At 42.2% G+C, this 18,438-nt stretch overlaps 1 protein-coding gene across 1 annotated transcript in view; it reads right to left on the reverse strand.

Annotated features, from left to right (window-relative positions):
* The window catches only part of LOC306781111 (copine-9-like), a gene marked incomplete at both ends in the record, with an annotated part of 128,619 nt that overhangs the window by 75,876 nt on the left and 34,305 nt on the right, over positions 1-18,438 (reverse strand). Inside the window, 4 exons of the mRNA XM_079273801.1 lie at positions 1,863-1,939; positions 3,476-3,515; positions 5,349-5,452; positions 7,188-7,234. Of these exons, the coding sequence (XP_079129927.1) occupies positions 1,863-1,939; positions 3,476-3,515; positions 5,349-5,452; positions 7,188-7,234 (268 nt within the window). The remainder of the gene's footprint in view (positions 1-1,862; positions 1,940-3,475; positions 3,516-5,348; positions 5,453-7,187; positions 7,235-18,438) is intronic.

Consider the following 18,438-nt stretch of genomic DNA (forward strand, 5'->3'; position numbering starts at 1 on the left):
CTTTGCTCGCCCAGCTCTGTGGCGTTTGGGCCATCGGACCGTAACCTCGTCCGGTTGTTTGGTCTGTCCGAGAACGATAAGCTCTCTAAAACATGTCAATCGTGCTGCTGGCCGGGGACAGCTAACTGGCCCCTAGCCGACAAGACTCATCACCGAGTCCAGCTGAAGTCAGTCATTTATTTACTTTGCTACCATTCCCAAAAAAGAAAACAAAAAAAGAAAGTGTATAAACCTAGACTGACTTGAACAGATTGGAGTTTTATACAAGTATGTGTTTACAAGCAGAGCTGTCGCCGTTTGTTGAGCTGAACCTCCGTGAATAAACGGAAAAGAAGCTTTAGGCATCGCAAATTAGCTGACTGGCAAACTTTGACGGCAGATAGAAAATAAATTGAATAAAAAACAAAATGAAAATGAAAAATGATTTGGAGTTTGAAAAACTCTCTCAATTTCTGAGACTTAATTTTCCAGAGCTTTTAGCTTACTTAGTACCGGCGGGATCAGTCTTAAAGCTAGAGAGAAAATACTGGTATCATATGAAACTATACAACCAGATTAATATCCTCGGTACCCAACATGCCTCTAAATAATGTCCTGTAAAACGTTGCTCCTCTCCTCTGCGATGCTGGCGTCTAAAATCACATATTTTATCTCAAATATAAACTCACAATTAGCCGTTGTTTGGTTAAGTGTGAAAAAAAGCCAATGGGCCGGTGTTATCAGCGGTAACCGCAGACTGAGCGCAGTACAAAGCAGCGGCTGTTAGCGAGGCAGTGGGGCGCGACGAAGAGACTCACATGCACTAAAAATGCACTAATAGCACATGCGGCAGGCCCGGCTACCTCAACTACGTACAGGAAGACTTCCTTTCCTGCTCAGGTAGATCTCACTCCACTATATCCTCACATAGATAATAGGTGTTTGCTGCTATATTAACGCTCTGGATCCCACACACGGAACCTTTAAAAATCATGACGTCATGTAACTGATCTTGCAAATTTTCACTTCCAGATCCTTTTTAATATAAAGTCCCTCCTTCCGGCAGAAGGGGGATCAGGAGTGATTTAGATCAGCTGCTATCTGCTGCGGCTACAAAGCTATGAACTAAACAGAAACCAACAACCAATCACATCGTGGTTCTTTGTACTCGTGCAGACAAACGTGCTGCTGTGTATCAGCTACAGCTTCTGATGCATGCGTTACTGTGATGAAGCGCTTCCCTGCAGCCTGTCTGATGAGATGTCTGATCCTTGCAATTAAACGGGTTCAAACTTGGCTCGTGACTTCTCTGACCTCCCATCGCTCTGCCTCCCAGCATTCCCTTCACTCCTCAGAATACAGTGTTATCCAACACTGCAGACAGATACAACAAAGAATACAATGCAGTTTTATTATGTAAAGAAATAAAGTGCTTTCTTCCATCTACATGTAACCAAGCAGAAAATATGAGCAGATTCTGTCAATAACCAAAGTGATATTGACTTCCCTTTAGTCGGCTTCGTGTGACATATGAAAAACCCATCACTACTTAAGTGACAAGAGCTCAGTGTGCCGTGATGCTGATCTGACCTCTCAAACTCTGCTGTAACAACATAATAGATGAGGCCATGTAAGCGTGGTGAGTCTATACACACTGCATTAGTGAGATGACTCATCCAGCGTTGTTTTCCACCGCAGCCATCAATAAACATGGAACGAGAGACGGATAGGGGGATTCACATTATTCTCACTTTGACCGTCTCGAGAATATTCATGTGCATAATTTCTTTCATGAATACGATTCAACAACCTGAACCGAAAAAGAAGGAGGGCAGAAATGTGTCATTGACACAAAAAGACAGGGTGCTGTTGGGGGGACTTACGAGAGGGTCCTCTCCATCCGCCCTCCTGTGGAGCCGATGATTTCTCCGAGGGTACAGAAGGTCTGGCCCAGAAAGTCCTTGGAGGTAGGGCGGGGGGGGGGATAGAAAAGAGAGAATTAATTACGTGACAGGACCAAGATGTAGTCCAGCCATTTACAGTACAGAAAAGACCATAACTTTGGAATATATATCCACTTAATTAGTTAAATTCAGACTTCTGAAACGTAGTCTTCAGCTGAACTTCAGAATGTGTTTATGCCCAAGAACAAGGATTGTGTCCACTCATCACTTACATTGAAATCACTTTTAGAAGAGATTTCTTGATGGCCTGTACGGACAGAACGAACAATCGCAGCAAGTAAAACCTCAATCTTGATACGCGCACCAGACTATTGTTTTACGATGAACGTGAACCTGTCCTTTAATAACATCTTGGTGCGGCCATAGTGCGATGCTTAACTCCTCACATCTACACCACAGTGTGCTCAGTTTGTTACAGATTCCCATTCATTTCTGGAGCTCTCAAACTTATTTTTAACATATTAGTTCATGAGTTGTTAGCATGGGGAAACCAGCTCATTAAAGTACATTAACATTAAACTAATTACTCTACACATTTATGGGCCTGGTGTGCTTTTCATAAACTGAAGATAAAATCCGTGGGGATAGCAAGAAAGATATTAGTTATTAAAGTTCCATCAAAGTGTAATTTCATCTTACTTAAGTGTCACTATGAATTACACTTTCAATTTAGGCTTTAATTCCGCCTTTTATACAAGCACGCATTAATAAGCCAACTAGGTCAAGCCCAGGAAGTCCTGGTGGGGTTCCTTATTCAGGTTGCTTGTTGACTGATTGTTCTTAAAAAGCATCAGACTGCACATAAGGCAAGTCCTCACAACCGCACAACGCTGCAGAGGAAAAACACATGGCAGCATAAAAAAAAGCAGAGATGACATGACACAATTTCGCCCGGGGGCAGAGAGCGGGTGTGGGCGTGAGTCCCACAAAGCCGAATATGTTTGTGGCTGCTGTTAATGTCCCGACGTGCACAATCTGCCGCGGTCCCGAACAACGGAGGCAGCTGCTTTCACTTCGAAGCTGTGTTCTGAAAGTTGCTGTACCTGAGCGAGCGATGAAACGCAGACAGACAAAATGAAGAACAAGAGTACGTGGGAAGCTTTCCGCTGGTGTTTTGTCCTTGATGAAATGAAAGAATGGGAGAAAATAATATGATGAAATTAAAGTGAATGATACAAAAGACTCTTCTGGGGACACTGGAATGTATTGGAAATTAAAGAAAGGAAGATGAATGAAGGATAGGCCATTACTCATAAGGATAACGCTATCTGCATACACCACTCACCTTCTGCTCTCCCACATGAGTTGATTTGTTGAGAAGGAAAAACAAAGCTTAGTCACAAGATGGATTTGCATTATCGGCCATCTAAACACCAAATAGATTTATTCATGCCAAATCATCATCAGCCGCTGACCTCATTCACTGTAAATTAGCTTTAGCGGTGTGAGTAACGCTGAATACAATGCGATACATTTGGAGCGCTGATGGAAGTTCAACGCTGAGTAATTTGAGTTCGACAAATTGTGCTTACGTGTTTGGATATGTTGCAGCTTCTGGAGTCCACATTGTATCTGGTTGGGGGGGGGGGAATAGGACGATAAGATTGGAAGAACTTGTGACATTGCATTATAAAGGATTTTGTACAGATTCACTGGCATTAGTCTTGAAAAAAATTAACCCTTTACTTCCAAAAGCAACAATTCCATTGATTCATCTTTTTTGTTGGGCAATAACACATTTAAGTCAAAATGTTTGATCTATTTTGCCCTTACCAGTCCAAGTATCTATTACCTCAACATGGGTGATCAGTATATTTGCTGACTTAGTTTAAAGGGGTGGGCTAATGTCTCTGTATGGAGTGCTCCACCTGGTCCCGCCCAGCTGTGCTGTGACTGGCTAGTACTGGCTGGTAATACTGTGCTGTGATTGACGGATTATCTGGCAATAGAAATTTGCTAATTGCACTTTCATAACCCTTTCTGCTAGAAATCTCCGAGGTAGGCCACTTGGTTAGTTTAAATACAAATTCATGGTTCGGTTTAAAATCATCCCTTTCTGGCAAAAAGCCCTAAAATCAATCACTCTTCCATGTGTAAAATGAGCGGAACAGTCTACCGAGCCAATCACAGCCCAGTGGGGCGGGACTAAGACAAAAATAAATGACCCCTCATTATGTTTGGTGGAGAGGCTGGTGCAGAGTCAAAAAATAGAATGTATCCAACTAGTGATCGTTTTTTTTCCTACGATGGCTAAATTATGACCTGCCCTACTCGGCTTCTGATTGGCTAACGCTGTATTTACACTAAATCAGGCGTCGTGGCGAATAGTGCAAGGTTGTGCGGCGGCATGGGAGCATCACCTATGGCCCGTTAACAGCGACTGCACGTCATTTTACGTCTTTAGTTCCCTCACAGCTGTGTTGTACAGATCTGGATCGCCTGTCACGTGATTGGCCACTGCAGCATGATGTTGCATTTCTCCAAAAGTTGATTCTGTTTCAACTTTTCGCTACAAGTGGGGTGAAAACTTTTAACAAATATATATCACCATGAAACTTCCCCTGCTGATTTCATTCATGAAGACAGTTATCCTTTGTATTACAAGTTTTCTTAAATGTTATGTTTAAATATGCAAATTAGGCATTATCTAATGCAAACTTGTGGTGAATTTAGGAGAAATCTATCGGCGTAACAGACTAAGTTTGGATGTTTTCTTTCTTCAAGTTGGGAAGGAAAATATGGCAGGAAATCAAATAAATTGGCCAATGCATGACAAATGATGAGGCCTGGTGTGTCTCATCTCAAAAGACCCAAGCATAAAAGAAAATCTGAAAGAAATTCTCCTGTAGTATCTGGGTTATTTCATAGAGCCTATTTTGTAAAAAAAAAAATAGGAAATTATCCTGCAAAGCAGTTTTAAATTTTGTATACAACACCAGCATAATGGTGTCACCACAAACAATGTCCCTGTTCCTGGAACTGACTATACAATCTTCTGACACACAGACCCCACTGAGCAATAAACACACAGCTACAGAGGCATTTAAGTGATATCTCCGTGTTATTGATTGAGGTTCACGGGTATGCAGACACTTATTTAATCAGTGGGGCAATCATGCAACCTTGGCAAGTGACCTTTTTTTAAATATCCTTTCATGATTGGACATCCCAGCGTTTAATCTAATCTGTGATTGGTCTGATCACTTATCCTGATCATGCAAAATTAGCTTTTCACCAAACGGAAGACCTGCAGAGAGGGAAATTATTCAAATGCAATCAAAGGCGTTGCTATTTTTGGGTGGTTACTATGAATCCATAGCACAGCAGAATGTATCCAAATTTGAAATGAAATGAGTCGAGATTCATTCAGATAAGAGTTAATGAAATGCTGTCAAGAATACTTACACATCAAACCGTAGATTTTGTTTCTCTTCAAAGAAGAAATCCAGGACAAACTTTCTGACGAAATCCGGATTCCTAGTGTTATCGATTACCTCTGTCCTGCCAGACTACAAAAGCAGAGTGATAATAGCAGCATTGAGTCACGAGTCAATGCATGTTATTAAGCTCCCATCAAGAAAAATACACCAGAGAAAGATGTGAATAAATGAACGAGATTCAGCAGCAACCCATATTACCATCGGACCATTTCAGGATTTGGAAGCCATAAATATTAATTTCCTTTCTAAATAATATGACCACACTGAGCTTCATTATGCTATGATGCTAACTCCTTTGTCCCGAGAGAAATCAGAGACTAAATTATAGCTACACTTGACTCAGGTCACAGAGTCCCAGGTCCAGCCTCCCTCCGGTCCGTCTCTCCATCGCCCTGAAAGTCTCACTGGTAACTGCGACGTAACTGATGGCATCTTGTTCTGGGGATTGTAAATTGTTTAATTCTGTAAAAGGTGCTAACAGTCAGTTAGCATGTCTGAACCATCGACTCCTGTCTCAGAAGTGTTCGCAAATCGTTCGACTGTGTGGCTCACTTTATACTCTGACAGAGGGGGTCGAAGGTCAGCAGTATCGAGTTTGATCGGTTTGCGATCGAATGATAACGCAAATTGAAATGTCTAAGTTGTTGTCTGTAGTCCCCCATGGGCCACCACGAATGATTTGTGGGCGCCAGCGAGTCAGATCCATCGGCTGGGAAGAAAAGAATATCCTGTGATCAGGAAACAAGTTAGTGCACAACCTGATCAGCAGGGACAGCCATAGAAGAAGCACACAATTACAAAAACCTCCCACAAAAAAAGAATCACAAATCGCGATTTGATGAAACAAATGGTACTTGCACCGATTGATTTGTTTTTTGAATGCAAATGCACGATTTGTCCCTCAAAGGACAAAATTTAATTTACAAATGACATACAGAGTATTGCCATGGTGCTAAAAAGCAACAACGTTCAAGCACAATTATCTGCTCACGGCGTGCACGGCTGACAGCGCGATGTTCACTCTGCTGATTGCTGTGCAATTCATGGCATGTTTTTTGACAAAGCCGCGCCACGAGGAGTCAAAAAGGTGTGAGGTGTCTCGACGTGAGGGGATCAACCACGACAAAGCTCACACCGACACATCAGTGTTGACTTTGAATTTGCAAATGGGTAAATACACCGACTAAAGACGGAATGTCATAGATGAGAGGGGAAATGAGGCTAAGAGACGATGTGGAAATCTGTGCTGGAGAGACGTAACAAAAAAGGGAAGAAATTCAAAGAAGCAGCATCGAATGGAAAGTCACCTTTCCTCATCTTAAAAAAAAAGAAAAGAGTGACAGAGAGGCGAGACGGAATGAGCAGACGGAAGGAGCAGTCGTGAGGAGCAGTTGGTGCATATTTGATGAGACCGAAAAAGGAATCTCAATGATATGAATTACTTTTGTCAAGCATCAGAAACTTGAATTAATGAGATTTTTTTAAACTATTAATTCCTTAACCTTTACTATTAATTCATCAGTTTGGGTCAGGAATATAACTTTGTTTTCAGACAGTGGTTACACTCCTGTGGGCAAGTGAAGAGGTTGACACTTTCCATTTTCTCAGGGGTTTGCAGTGAGTTGCCTCTGGACTTCATCTTAATAACCCCCGCCCCCTCCTCTCTAATACCTGACTGAAGGTAACTAACATCAAGGAAAACTCTTAAAGTTGATAATTTAGCATTCCTAAAAGAAAAAAACACCCCACATATGTGGCAGAAGGGTAGACATATATATTGGTTGCTAAAGGTTACTCAACTTACCTCTCTCCATTCTTTGGTTCCCACGGCCTGCAAATACAACACGACCACTGGAAGGATGAAAAAGGAAGAAGGGGAAGTTTGAGGAAATTAGGAAGAAAAAGACGACATTCAATTTTAATGATTGGTCTGATGGTTTGTACATTTTATGCACCAGACGGATATATCCAAACGAAGAAAATCAATGAGACCCACATGTATTTTCATGAGATCTATCGTAGCTAAAAGCACAGCTATATCATCTATAATTAAGACTGTCACCCTAAATATGTCAAAACAGGAGTACAGTTAAACCTTAGAATAATTAACACAATATATCGTTTCAGCAAACGCCCCAAAACGGCGTGTTCACGATTGGCTGACAGAGCCCCACAGTAATGGGGTGGTAATGGGGTGGTAAAAAACGCCATGGTAATTATGACTCCTGTCCGTTGGGGGTGGAGGTGGTCAACAGGTGACCTTATTACAGACAATGCCGACAATATACGAGAGAACTGTTCATTGCCCGTTTCCTAGCATCAGTCAACTTTGGTACCTCTTAACCCAAACCATGATCATTCCCTAAACCTAAGCAAACCGTAACCACAGCGCTGTCACGTTATAAAACGGATTTACTTTGCAACAGTGGTTCTACAGATTTCTTGAAGGCACGGACAAATGATCCTGTTGATGGTGGTGTCCAATCCGAAAGAAAATGACATAGTTCGCCGTTAAGGGCGAGTCACACATGGACTTTTGGAACAGCGTGGCTCTGCAGCAGTAATGTCGGTCTGACGAAAATATCTCCTGCAGATGATGGCCTTAATGACAATGGGGAGCCCCTGACTTTTCATCTAGTGACAACAGGTCTAAATTCTCACATATCCAGGAAAGTTTCTACATCTACAAGATAGACTGGCCCCAAATTTTGATAGAGATATTCTTGTTCCCCAGATGATGCATTTTGGTGACCGACCTTTTGGTTAATGCCTTTTCAAAATATTGGCATTCCGAACAGCCTCAACAATACATTGTGTTTAATGTTACTTAATGTATTAACATGCTAGTAACACATTTAACTGAAATATTACATGTTATGATGTTTATATCAATAAATAGACAGACAAAAGAATAGATTCCAACATAGACGACAATAGACTACAAATGTTTGATGTAATAACTGTAAGAATGATTCAGTAAAAAAAACAAGGAAATACTTTTGAAGGCCTACATCACGAAACATATGACCTGAACAATATTGCCAGCAAAGTATTTGTTATTTTAGCTGTCTGACTTTTTATTATTAATGTTATTACCACCCTCTGACCAATGAGAGAGACCAATTAGAGATGGGAAAGACGTTTTTGTCCTGAGCTTTTATCTACCGAGCAATTTGGTTTTCTTTGCGCTAGCAGTAGGCTCATGTCATTTGTGCGTGGAACAAAGCCACGTTACCTAGCTAGCTAGTGTTTGTGACGGATATTGTGCGAGACGATTGATGTAGTTCACTGAGCGGTTTCCCACAAAACTAAATGGTACTCCTTTTTTGACTTGCAATTATCTTCTAAATTGACAGACACCATTGGTGTAATTCATGGCACAATTCAAACGTGATCAAAAAATGACGAGTCTCTCGCCATTCACTATAGTACATATTCTTTCTGAAATGAAGCTCCATGGGGGACAATAGAAAGGGATGGGACATCGCTTCACTCTAAGTCTAATATAAAGTTAAAGTGTGGGTCCCCTGACCAGTCATTAATTGTGCTTTACTGTTTACAAAGTCCTGCCATTGTTTGTTCACCATACCGTACATTTGTGTTCTGAGGACAAATTTGAATACAACTACATAAATAGGCAGTGCAATTACAACCCACAAATTCATCATGTTGTCATGTTTGGATATATAAGTTCTTGCACACGCAAGCAAACAACACTCACTGAAGGCTCTTATGGGATGTATTAATAATTGGCCAAGTGTTGCTGTTTGTGTCTAGACAGGCACCATCAGCCACTGTGTGCCTCTGTGAAGTTTGGACATTAGCTCCAACGAACTTCAGATTGTCTGGACCGGCAGACAATTAAAAGTGCATTTTCCCTCCTAATGAGCAATTAACAGAGGGGGAGATAACAGAGAAAGGGCAGCAGGCAGCAAACCTTTTGGGCATTGTGTCTTTAGAGGAAAACAATCTTCACTTTGTCAGATTGTTAACCGTACGGGCAAGACTTACAATGCCGCTTAAAAGGGTATTACAAGTTAATCAGTTTGTGAATAACATGTTAGCCTTTCAATTAGATTACACTACAGGAAACAATAAAGGCAAACACACTCCGGGGATTAAATCTGCTTGCCTCAAGGTCACACCCAAATACTCTCTCTGGCCCAACAGCTGAATTAATGCAGAGACTATGTCTCTTTATCAGACATCAAAGTCACAGCACCTTGATGTTTCCCCAAGGTTGCAGAGTAACAGCGACACAGGCCGACAGTGGGCTCGGACTAATCCGCGGCGTCGGCCGTGTCCTGAGAACCTGACTGATTGCCTGCTTCATGGGAAGTGACCGAGAAAAGAAAGAGCCCATCTGGTCAGCCACGGAGCGGCTGAATCACAATGCAATTCGTTGTCTCTCCAACTCCAACTCCTGACAGCAGTCGGACGGGCACCCAAGGCAACTCTGAACACCAATGAATCGGAAGTGAGCTCAAATTATATTACGTTCTCACGTAGAGCCGCGGCGTAACAGCACACAGTAAATAAGTAAGTTCTGAGGTGACACAGATGTATCTCCTGCAAACACAAGCAGGGTCGTGAACGGACGTTTTGAGGTGCACTGGGGGCATTTTGTTTTAAAAAAGGTTTTCCCCCACATCCATTGTATTATCCCTATGCCTCCTGTTGAACGCACATCTTGTCTATAACTGTATACTTCTAATTTTAATACAAGATATGGAGACTCTTTCTGCCTCTGTCACTGTGGCGGGCAACATTATATGATTAGCAAAAACGCTAACTTGCTTCCAGGTAAATATCAAAATATCAAAAACCTAGAGTTTCCAATTACTACATGAATACGGTCTCTTTTTGAAAAACAACTACTTTGTTAGGTTTAGCAACAAAAGTATTTGGTTAGGTTTCGGAACATTATGTTTGTTAGTGATAGCAATTTATATAAGTTTATAAAAGAAAAGTAAGTCAATGTTGAGGAGTTTGTTGTTTCTCTTCCACTGCATGAATCTTAAGAGAGAAAACACCAGACCTTCATTTATCCGAGATGTTTAGTTCTTAACGTGGATTCAATTAAATTGCCTAGCGCTAGCAAGAATTTCCCAGGCGAGCATTACTATGAGACTATTTGTAATTTTCACAAGTCAGTAATGTATACCTGCCAACAATCCAGCAATTTAATGCAAAATATGCTATTCTAATAACCTTCACCAATTTTGCATAAAACCACAAAAGAAGAAAATACTTCCCGAAAGATGTGTGTGTGTGTGTGTGTGTGTGTGTGTGTGTGTGTGTGTGTGTGTGTGTGTGTGTGTGTGTGACAAGAGTACAACAAGAGCTCTGCAACGACCACAGTCCTATAACTGAGCACCCAACATTATGCAGTTTTCTGCAGCAGATTATACAGATTAGCCGTGGACAGATGCGGAGCGGAGGTGCACACTCACACACGCGAGCAATCACATGGTTCTCCTGGCCATTATAATTGCAATAATCTGATCATTTATATTAATAAACTTGGTCCACTTTAACTATTAGTGTGCAAGTTTTCACATCTAATTAATATTTTCAACAGACTGCAATGTAATCTCCAGCAAGCACACCAACTGCCCGTCCCATCACTGAAAGTGGCAGAGTGCACTTTCGGACTCATCGGGCTAATGCCGAACGAGCTGACAGCAACAGTGTGAGTTTTTTTTTTTTTTGCCGACTGGGGATTTCTGGCAGCTTGCCTCTTGAGTTTGCACTGCAGGAGAATAATATAATCAGAGAGTAGGCAGACATAGACGGGATACCACAGGTTTACTTACAGGCTGGGGGGCACAAGCTGCCCGCCGTGGGGTGAAACAGAGAGGGGACAGGATGAAGAGGGAGGACTGAAAGGAGGACAGAATGGCGGTGGTGGTGTGGGGGGGTTACATAGAAGAAGAGGACATGAAGGTAATGCGATGAGATGGATAGATGTTTGGGAAATCCACTGTCAGGCGGTGACAGATTTAAGATGGAGAAGAATGGCTCGTCCATCAGAAATCCCTCACACAAACACCTCTCACACAGCCCCCGCTGATCTATTGATCTGCTGCCAAGAGCGGGATAAAGCCAGAGAGCCCCAAAACCCGTGGAGGCCAATTCTTAAACCTCAGTAGAGCAGCTATAACAAAGCTGCTCAGCTGGAAGCAAATATATGGAGAGAACCTGCACCAAGAAGGGTTTAGTTTTGTTTTCCTTTCTGTGAAAATCAAGCCTTCTTATCAACAAGTAACGCCGCATATATCCTGATTCTCAAAATAAAGTTATGGTGCTGGGTGTGAATCGCCCAAAATAATAATAAAATCAATAAATAACTAAAACAATAGTACAGCTTCAGGCCAGAAAAAAACTAAACAAAGAAACAGTAAAAGCTCCGTCGAGCCGAAGGGAACTGCAGTTGGAACATTATTCTGTGTGGGTCCATTGTTAAAGGGCAAAAATCTATGTACTATGTATTTATGTTTTTATATCATTTTATAGCCAGTGTAGTTCCTTATGTTTTCAAATTCATACATTTAAATTTTGGTTTTGGCAGGTTTTAGCATCAGAATTCCTTTTACCCAAGCCCTTTCTTAAATCCTTTTCCTTCGTGACCTGATGGCAGTTTCTGGATATTCTACACATGAGACCCTTAGCCCCCCTCATCAGGTAGCCTAATTATCCATAGTCAGTGTATTGTAGGACATTTGAGTGTAGAACTGTGTGTTTAGTAGTTATAATAAAAGTGTTTAATGATTCATATTTGAGAATTCATAATTAGTCATAATCATAAGTGTTTTGGAAATGCATAATTAAGATAAGCATAAAGTGTTTTAGGATTAGTAGCTAAAAGTAGAACTAGAGACATGAAGCTTTTGCCAAAGTTGCAAAAGGTTTATCGTTTATACTGAAGGATTATCATAGAGGGATTAAGCAATAACTGACAGTCATTGAATGTGTTAAAGAACTCAGGGACAGAAAGACAGACAGGCGAATACACTCCTGGGAATTAGCCAATAGGGATAGACAGAAGGGGAGGAGTTTTGAACGGATATGAGGGCGGGCATAGGAAGTCTTTTTCTTTCTCTGTTAGTGACGTTCCCAGGCGACGGATGTGTCTCCTGGGACCAGAGGGAGTTTTTTGCAAAGTGGGTTAAATAGTGCAATATTTCATGGGAGTAATGTGCTCCATTGTATAACTGTAATTGCATCAGTAGGATTAAATTCCTTTTAACTGTAAACCAGTTTCGGTAACGTTCTTAGCGCCGTGGGACTGCAAAGCTAGCAAATTCACGTGTGCTCGGCTTACTCCACTTCCTTTGTGGGGACATTTTCCCTCCACAAATTTGGCGACCGCGGCAGGACTGAATCCTCCTGGACGAGACACGAGACACGGCATCGGCCGTTTATATCTCCAGGCGCCACCATAAAGTTAAGAACAGCACCTTTTAATGAAGTCTGTCGAGGTAGATTAAGATACTTTAGCGGAGATGTGGTCGACCGGCGTTCAACCTGCTGAGCGTGGCTTTGTCCGGTAGGATTGTGGGAGAAAAAAAAAAAGTGTGAGCAAGCCATATTGAACTGAGTAAATTGCAGTTTGCAGTGAGAGTATTACTTGCATGGTGCACTAAAGGGACCGGTCCAGTGAATACAGAGGATCCAGAGAATACAGAGATTAAAGAAATTAAAGATTACAGCGCTGTAATAAAAATCACCACATTGGAATCAATGAACAGAGTCTGCTAGGCATAACTAGCATGCATATACTGAGAGAAGCTCTGGCCTAGCGTGTGCATTGCTGGGTCTTGCAGATAACGTGTTTAAAAGCAGTTTTTGTAGCTTGGCTAACTGAAATATCGTGGCTTAGAGGGGCTTAGGTTTGCAATCCTTTGTGGGCTTTGGCCGCGTATTTTGGGTTGGGCTCGATAAACTGTTTAGAAGAAGCTAAGGCTAGCGGGAGTTAGCTTCCGAGACTGCGGGTCACAAGTGGTGATACACCGGTCCTGGAGGACTCTCTCGTGTGCTTTTTCCATGCATTAAAATAGCGATCGTGTGGGTGATCGTGTGGGTGATTCGGAGAAATAGAATAACAAGGCATTTGGTGTATCCAGGCGAACTGGGGTAGTATTTGCTTAACTGCTAGAGTGTGACTCGCTAAAAAGCATTCATGATCATCTTCGGGTCTGGGGAAGCTAAATAGCCTGTTAAACCAGAGGATTTAAGGTTAAATAAAACCGGACAATAAGTCCAATAATACGTGTGACTATTCTGTGTTTTAGCAGCGTGGAAATACGCTTAAATGGTGAATATCAATGTTGATGCTGTAATTGTCGCCGTTGAAGCTAACGTTAGCTTCGAGTAGCTTCGGGCTTTGCGGTACTGTGAATGTAAAATAAAGGTGCTTATAAAGAAAATAACCGGTGGTTTGTGAGAGGGGACAAAGGGCGTATGAGTGGAATTAAAGTGTGGGATTTTGGTGAAACGTGTGTGTGCGTATCCTTTATTAGAAGCTCCGTTTTTCTCGTTAGCATAGCTGTTAGCATATCCGTTTGCATAACATCCGGTTGGTTAACTTCCTGTCGGCAAGCTAGAAAACGAAGAAGAACATAACGCCAGAAAGCAACTCCACTACCTAGCGGCGAGGAGGTGTAACTGCTAGATAATAATAATCCTAGTGTTTAGAATCTGTAATTACATTAGTACTAAAACAATCTGACATCTGGTGGCTTAGAGAGACAATCACAGCATAGTTTTATAATATTATAAGAAGTACACCACCCAGTGGGTTAATAGATAAATTACAACAACAGAGTTATTTGGAGATATTCATTGTCTATGATCTTTAAGCTTACATCCTGACTTCATTTTAATTAAGCATTATAACTTTAGTTGACTTTGGTTTTAATTTAGCATTCTAACAAACATTAATGGTTTCAGTTGTGCTTCAATTCTTGAACTTAATTGTGATTCATTAGTAAATGAGATTCATTATTGTGCAGTGTGGGGTTGATGAAGTGTCAAAGATTGCAGTGTGGATTGTAATTGTAATTGTAGTTTGACTTGCATTGGTATTTCTGATTGAATATTTTTGAATACAGTTGTTGAATTTGGATTTTTAATTTTAATTGATTTTTTAAATTGATTAATTATTGATTTTTTAAATTTAATTTAAATTTCGATTTTAAACCATTTGGATTTGATTTTGAATTTTAATTGATTAATTAATTATTAATTTTTTAATTTTTTAATTTTTACATTTTTACATTTTTACATTTTTACATTTTTACATTTTTAAATTTAATTTAAATTTAGATTTTAAACCTTTTGAATTGACACCCCTGTCTACACACCAGTATACCCGTCAGTGCTGACAGAAGCACACAGACAGACTGAGCTTTCCTCACCTCCCCCGCCATATGCGAGAGTGAAGAGAACAATCTATCCCTCAATCCAAGCACCTGTGTACAGAGTCAAGGGGGGAACATTGGATATGGACGAGGAGAGTGAAGAGGGAAGCAGGTCTGGGGACGCCTGGGCTGACGCCTGAAAGCGTCAGCCACAGACGGACAGAACTGAAGGTGAGTACTCCAGAAAGTTGCCATGACCAGCAAGGGGCAATGGGGGGCGGAGTTGATGGAGAGACCTCATGGCCCTTCAGTGATGCCCAAGATCCAGAGAAGAGTGCCAGACAGCGGCAAAAAGAGATGGAAATGGAGAAGTTGCCCCTGGAACAACGTTGGCCAACGAGTGGACAAACAGTAGACAAACAGCTTATCTGGGAACAAGAGTGGTCAAGAAACCATCAAGAATTGACATCAGGCAAGAAAGAAAGACAGGAAAAAAGTGAAGAGGAAAAGGAAGGGAACCTGAGGAAGGGTGAGTATAAAGCAAAAGGTTACTTGTTCCTCACCCCCAAGAACAGACAGATAGGAACCACCAGTGGCGATGAAGACACTGATGAGGAGGACAGAAGAGAAAGGGTAAGAGGAGAAGCTGGAGGTTGTTAACTTACCAGACGATCCAGCAGGAACAGGAGGAGACCAGAGCGCTATGGAGATCATTTGTATCCTGTAAGAGGTGAGATGCCACCATTAGCCCAGACCCAACAGTAGCCCCTGCTGGTAAAATCCAACGGACAAGCTGAGCTTGTGCCATGGGGACATCGAGACATGGACGCACTGGAAAAGGTGCTGCCACCGCTGGCAGGTGGAGTAAATCCGTGGATCCGTGTCTTTGAAAAACTCACAGCAGCGGATAAATTGGCATTGGGAGACATACGTGCCATGATAATCTGCACAGAGGGAACAGCCCAATTGAATATTTTGGAGGTAAGTACAGGAATGACCAATAGGGGGGATGAAACCTCATTTGACAACTTTCGAGGAGTTTTCTGGTCAGCAATGAGGAGCATCTGGGCCACAAAACCCAATATGAACTCTCTTTCTGGACTGAAGATAAAATTAGAGGAAGAAACTCATCAGTATCTGAAAAGAGCTGAAGTAGAGTGGTTTATGGCCACAGGGGGGAGACATGACAGCAATGAAGCCACCACTGTAGTATGGCGACACACTGTACAGAAGGGCCTGCCCCCAACAGTACAAACAGCGCTGAGTGGAGTAGTGGGATTGAGTAACATGGACGATGCCATGTGGAGAGAACACCTTACTCACTACAACCAAAGGCATCTAGCGGAGGAGACAAGTGGAGAAGATGACATAAAGAGAATGATGCAGCGACTGTTGAAACTTCAAATAGCAGAGGCTGACAGAGAATTAAATAGAAAACTTCAGGCCACAAAACAGATGATAGTAGCAGAAGCCCAGCAGCCACAAACTCCAGCAGTACCAGAGGGGGCTCACCAACAGGGTGAGGACTGAGGAGGCCCAGAAGATCCACAAGCATGGTTGGTTTACAGGGCTCAGACAGAACCAATGGTGACCTGTAGCGTTGCCGGAGTTGACACAGAGATGATGGTTGACTCTGGTGCCGCAGCCTCATGCTTACGAAACCTAAATGGGAAAACACCCCCACTCTCAGAAAAGACGATGAGAACGGTTGGATATTCGGGTAAAACAGAGGTGCAGAGATTCACAACACCATTGGAAACCACACTAGGAAGACAACGTTTGCTTCATCAATTCCTGTACTCTCCCAAATGCCCTGTCAACTTAATGGGAAGAGATTTGATGACAAAGGTTGGAGCTGAAATTCAATGTTCAGCAGACGGACTTAGAATTACATTCAAAGGTCAACCACTGACTCCATGGCAGACACATGGAGGAAGAATTCTCTTCATGACGAATTCTGAAGAACCAGAAGAAAAGACTGCAGTGTTTTGGACCAGGCTGTTGCCAGGAGAGAGGGAACAGCCTTGCGTCAACAAAACATACCAAGACTGGAAGCCATGGATCAACAGCCAGGGAGCATATGGTTCCCCTATTGACCCATTCCATTGCACCTATAATTACTTGAGGGCACCGGATGAAGAATATGCTGACACATGGGAGGAAGAACGAGAAGGAGTGCAAGAGATGATCAGGATCACAGACATCTTTGTGGGTGCAGAAGGAGTAGCAGCACACCATGAACTCACTGAAACTCAAGCACAATGGTATGAGCTATACCATGAGAGTGAACCCCATGTCACGTTAGCCATAGCAGCAGGGCAAGAGTCCCGCTCACGAGGACCAATGATGAAGAGAGCCCAGGAAATAACAGACTGGTGTTCCACTGCCTCACCGCTACTTCATCACAGTCCAGACAAGACAATCTGGAGAATAGCACATTGCAGCAGGGAGAATGGAGTATCGGAGAGGCAGGAATTGGAAAGACATCACGGCCGTGAGTTGACTGACCACCCAGCAGCAGAAGACTTGTTGAATGAAATGCCAGAACATCTATGGGCAAAAGGCGACGATGATGTCGGCTGTACTCCACACCATTCGGTAACTCTAGAAAAGAAATCTGGACAGCCATCGGTGTGGAAACCACAATATCGTCTTAGCAAAGATGCTGTGGAAGGGATAACAGCCACCATTCATGGCCTGCTTGAAGCAGGAGTGTTGAGATGAGCAAAATCTCATTGGAACACGCCCATATTGCCCGTTCCCAAAGCTGGAGGAAAAGGTTGGAGGATGGTACATGATTTAAGAGAAGTAAATCAAGCCACAAAGACGAAAGGAATTGCAGTGCCCAACCCATATGTGGCACTACAGAACATAAGCCCACAACACCAGTATTTCACAGTACTGGATCTGGCAAACGCATTCTTTTGATTGCTAGCATGGCTCTTTGTCTGCGGTAGAGCAGGGTTAGTCCATGTTGATGTGTACTTGGATCAGACACTGAACCAAATTGTGTAAGAGGTTAGTTGGAGTCCTGCTGGGCAGGTGGCACCTTGCATGGTAGCACCCTGTCATCAGTGTATGAATGGGTGAATGATGACATGTTGTGGTAAAACGCTTTGAGTGGTCTGAAGACTAGAAAAGTGCTACAAGTACAAGTCCATTTACCAAAAATATCTTTCCAAATCTTTACCAAAAATATCTTTCCAGATCTTTTGAGATCGATGAATCGATCTCAAAAGATCATTAATACATTGTCTTTTTTTGCTGTTTTAATCAGTAAAAACACAAATGCCACTGTTTCTTGTAACTATTTCTAGGGTTTAACTAGTTGGTTCCATCTCCGTGTTTAACACAAGGGCATCAAAAGAAACAACTAGCAAAAAGCAAACTGCAGAACCCGCTTTTATTTCACACGTTTGTTCATCATTTGGTTGTTTGTGAGGGGGCCGTGTTCAAGCTGAAACAGGCTGGGACAGTAAATTCACATTTAGCTAAGCATTGAACAGATGACTGTTGCTTTGTCATATCACTGTCAGGTGTATATGGACACATTCCTTACCCAGAAGGGATATGTTTTGAAATGAATATGGCTGCTAAATGCCTCGGGTGTGAGACTGACGACCACGGACGTCTGAATCAACGGGGGGGGGGAGCGGAGCTGCTCACACTTTCCTCAGATCTCCTCAGGAGGCC

The sequence above is a fragment of the Melanostigma gelatinosum genome (assembly GCF_949748355.1).
Source record: "Melanostigma gelatinosum genome assembly, chromosome: 8".
NCBI classification, from domain to species: domain Eukaryota; kingdom Metazoa; phylum Chordata; class Actinopteri; order Perciformes; family Zoarcidae; genus Melanostigma; species Melanostigma gelatinosum.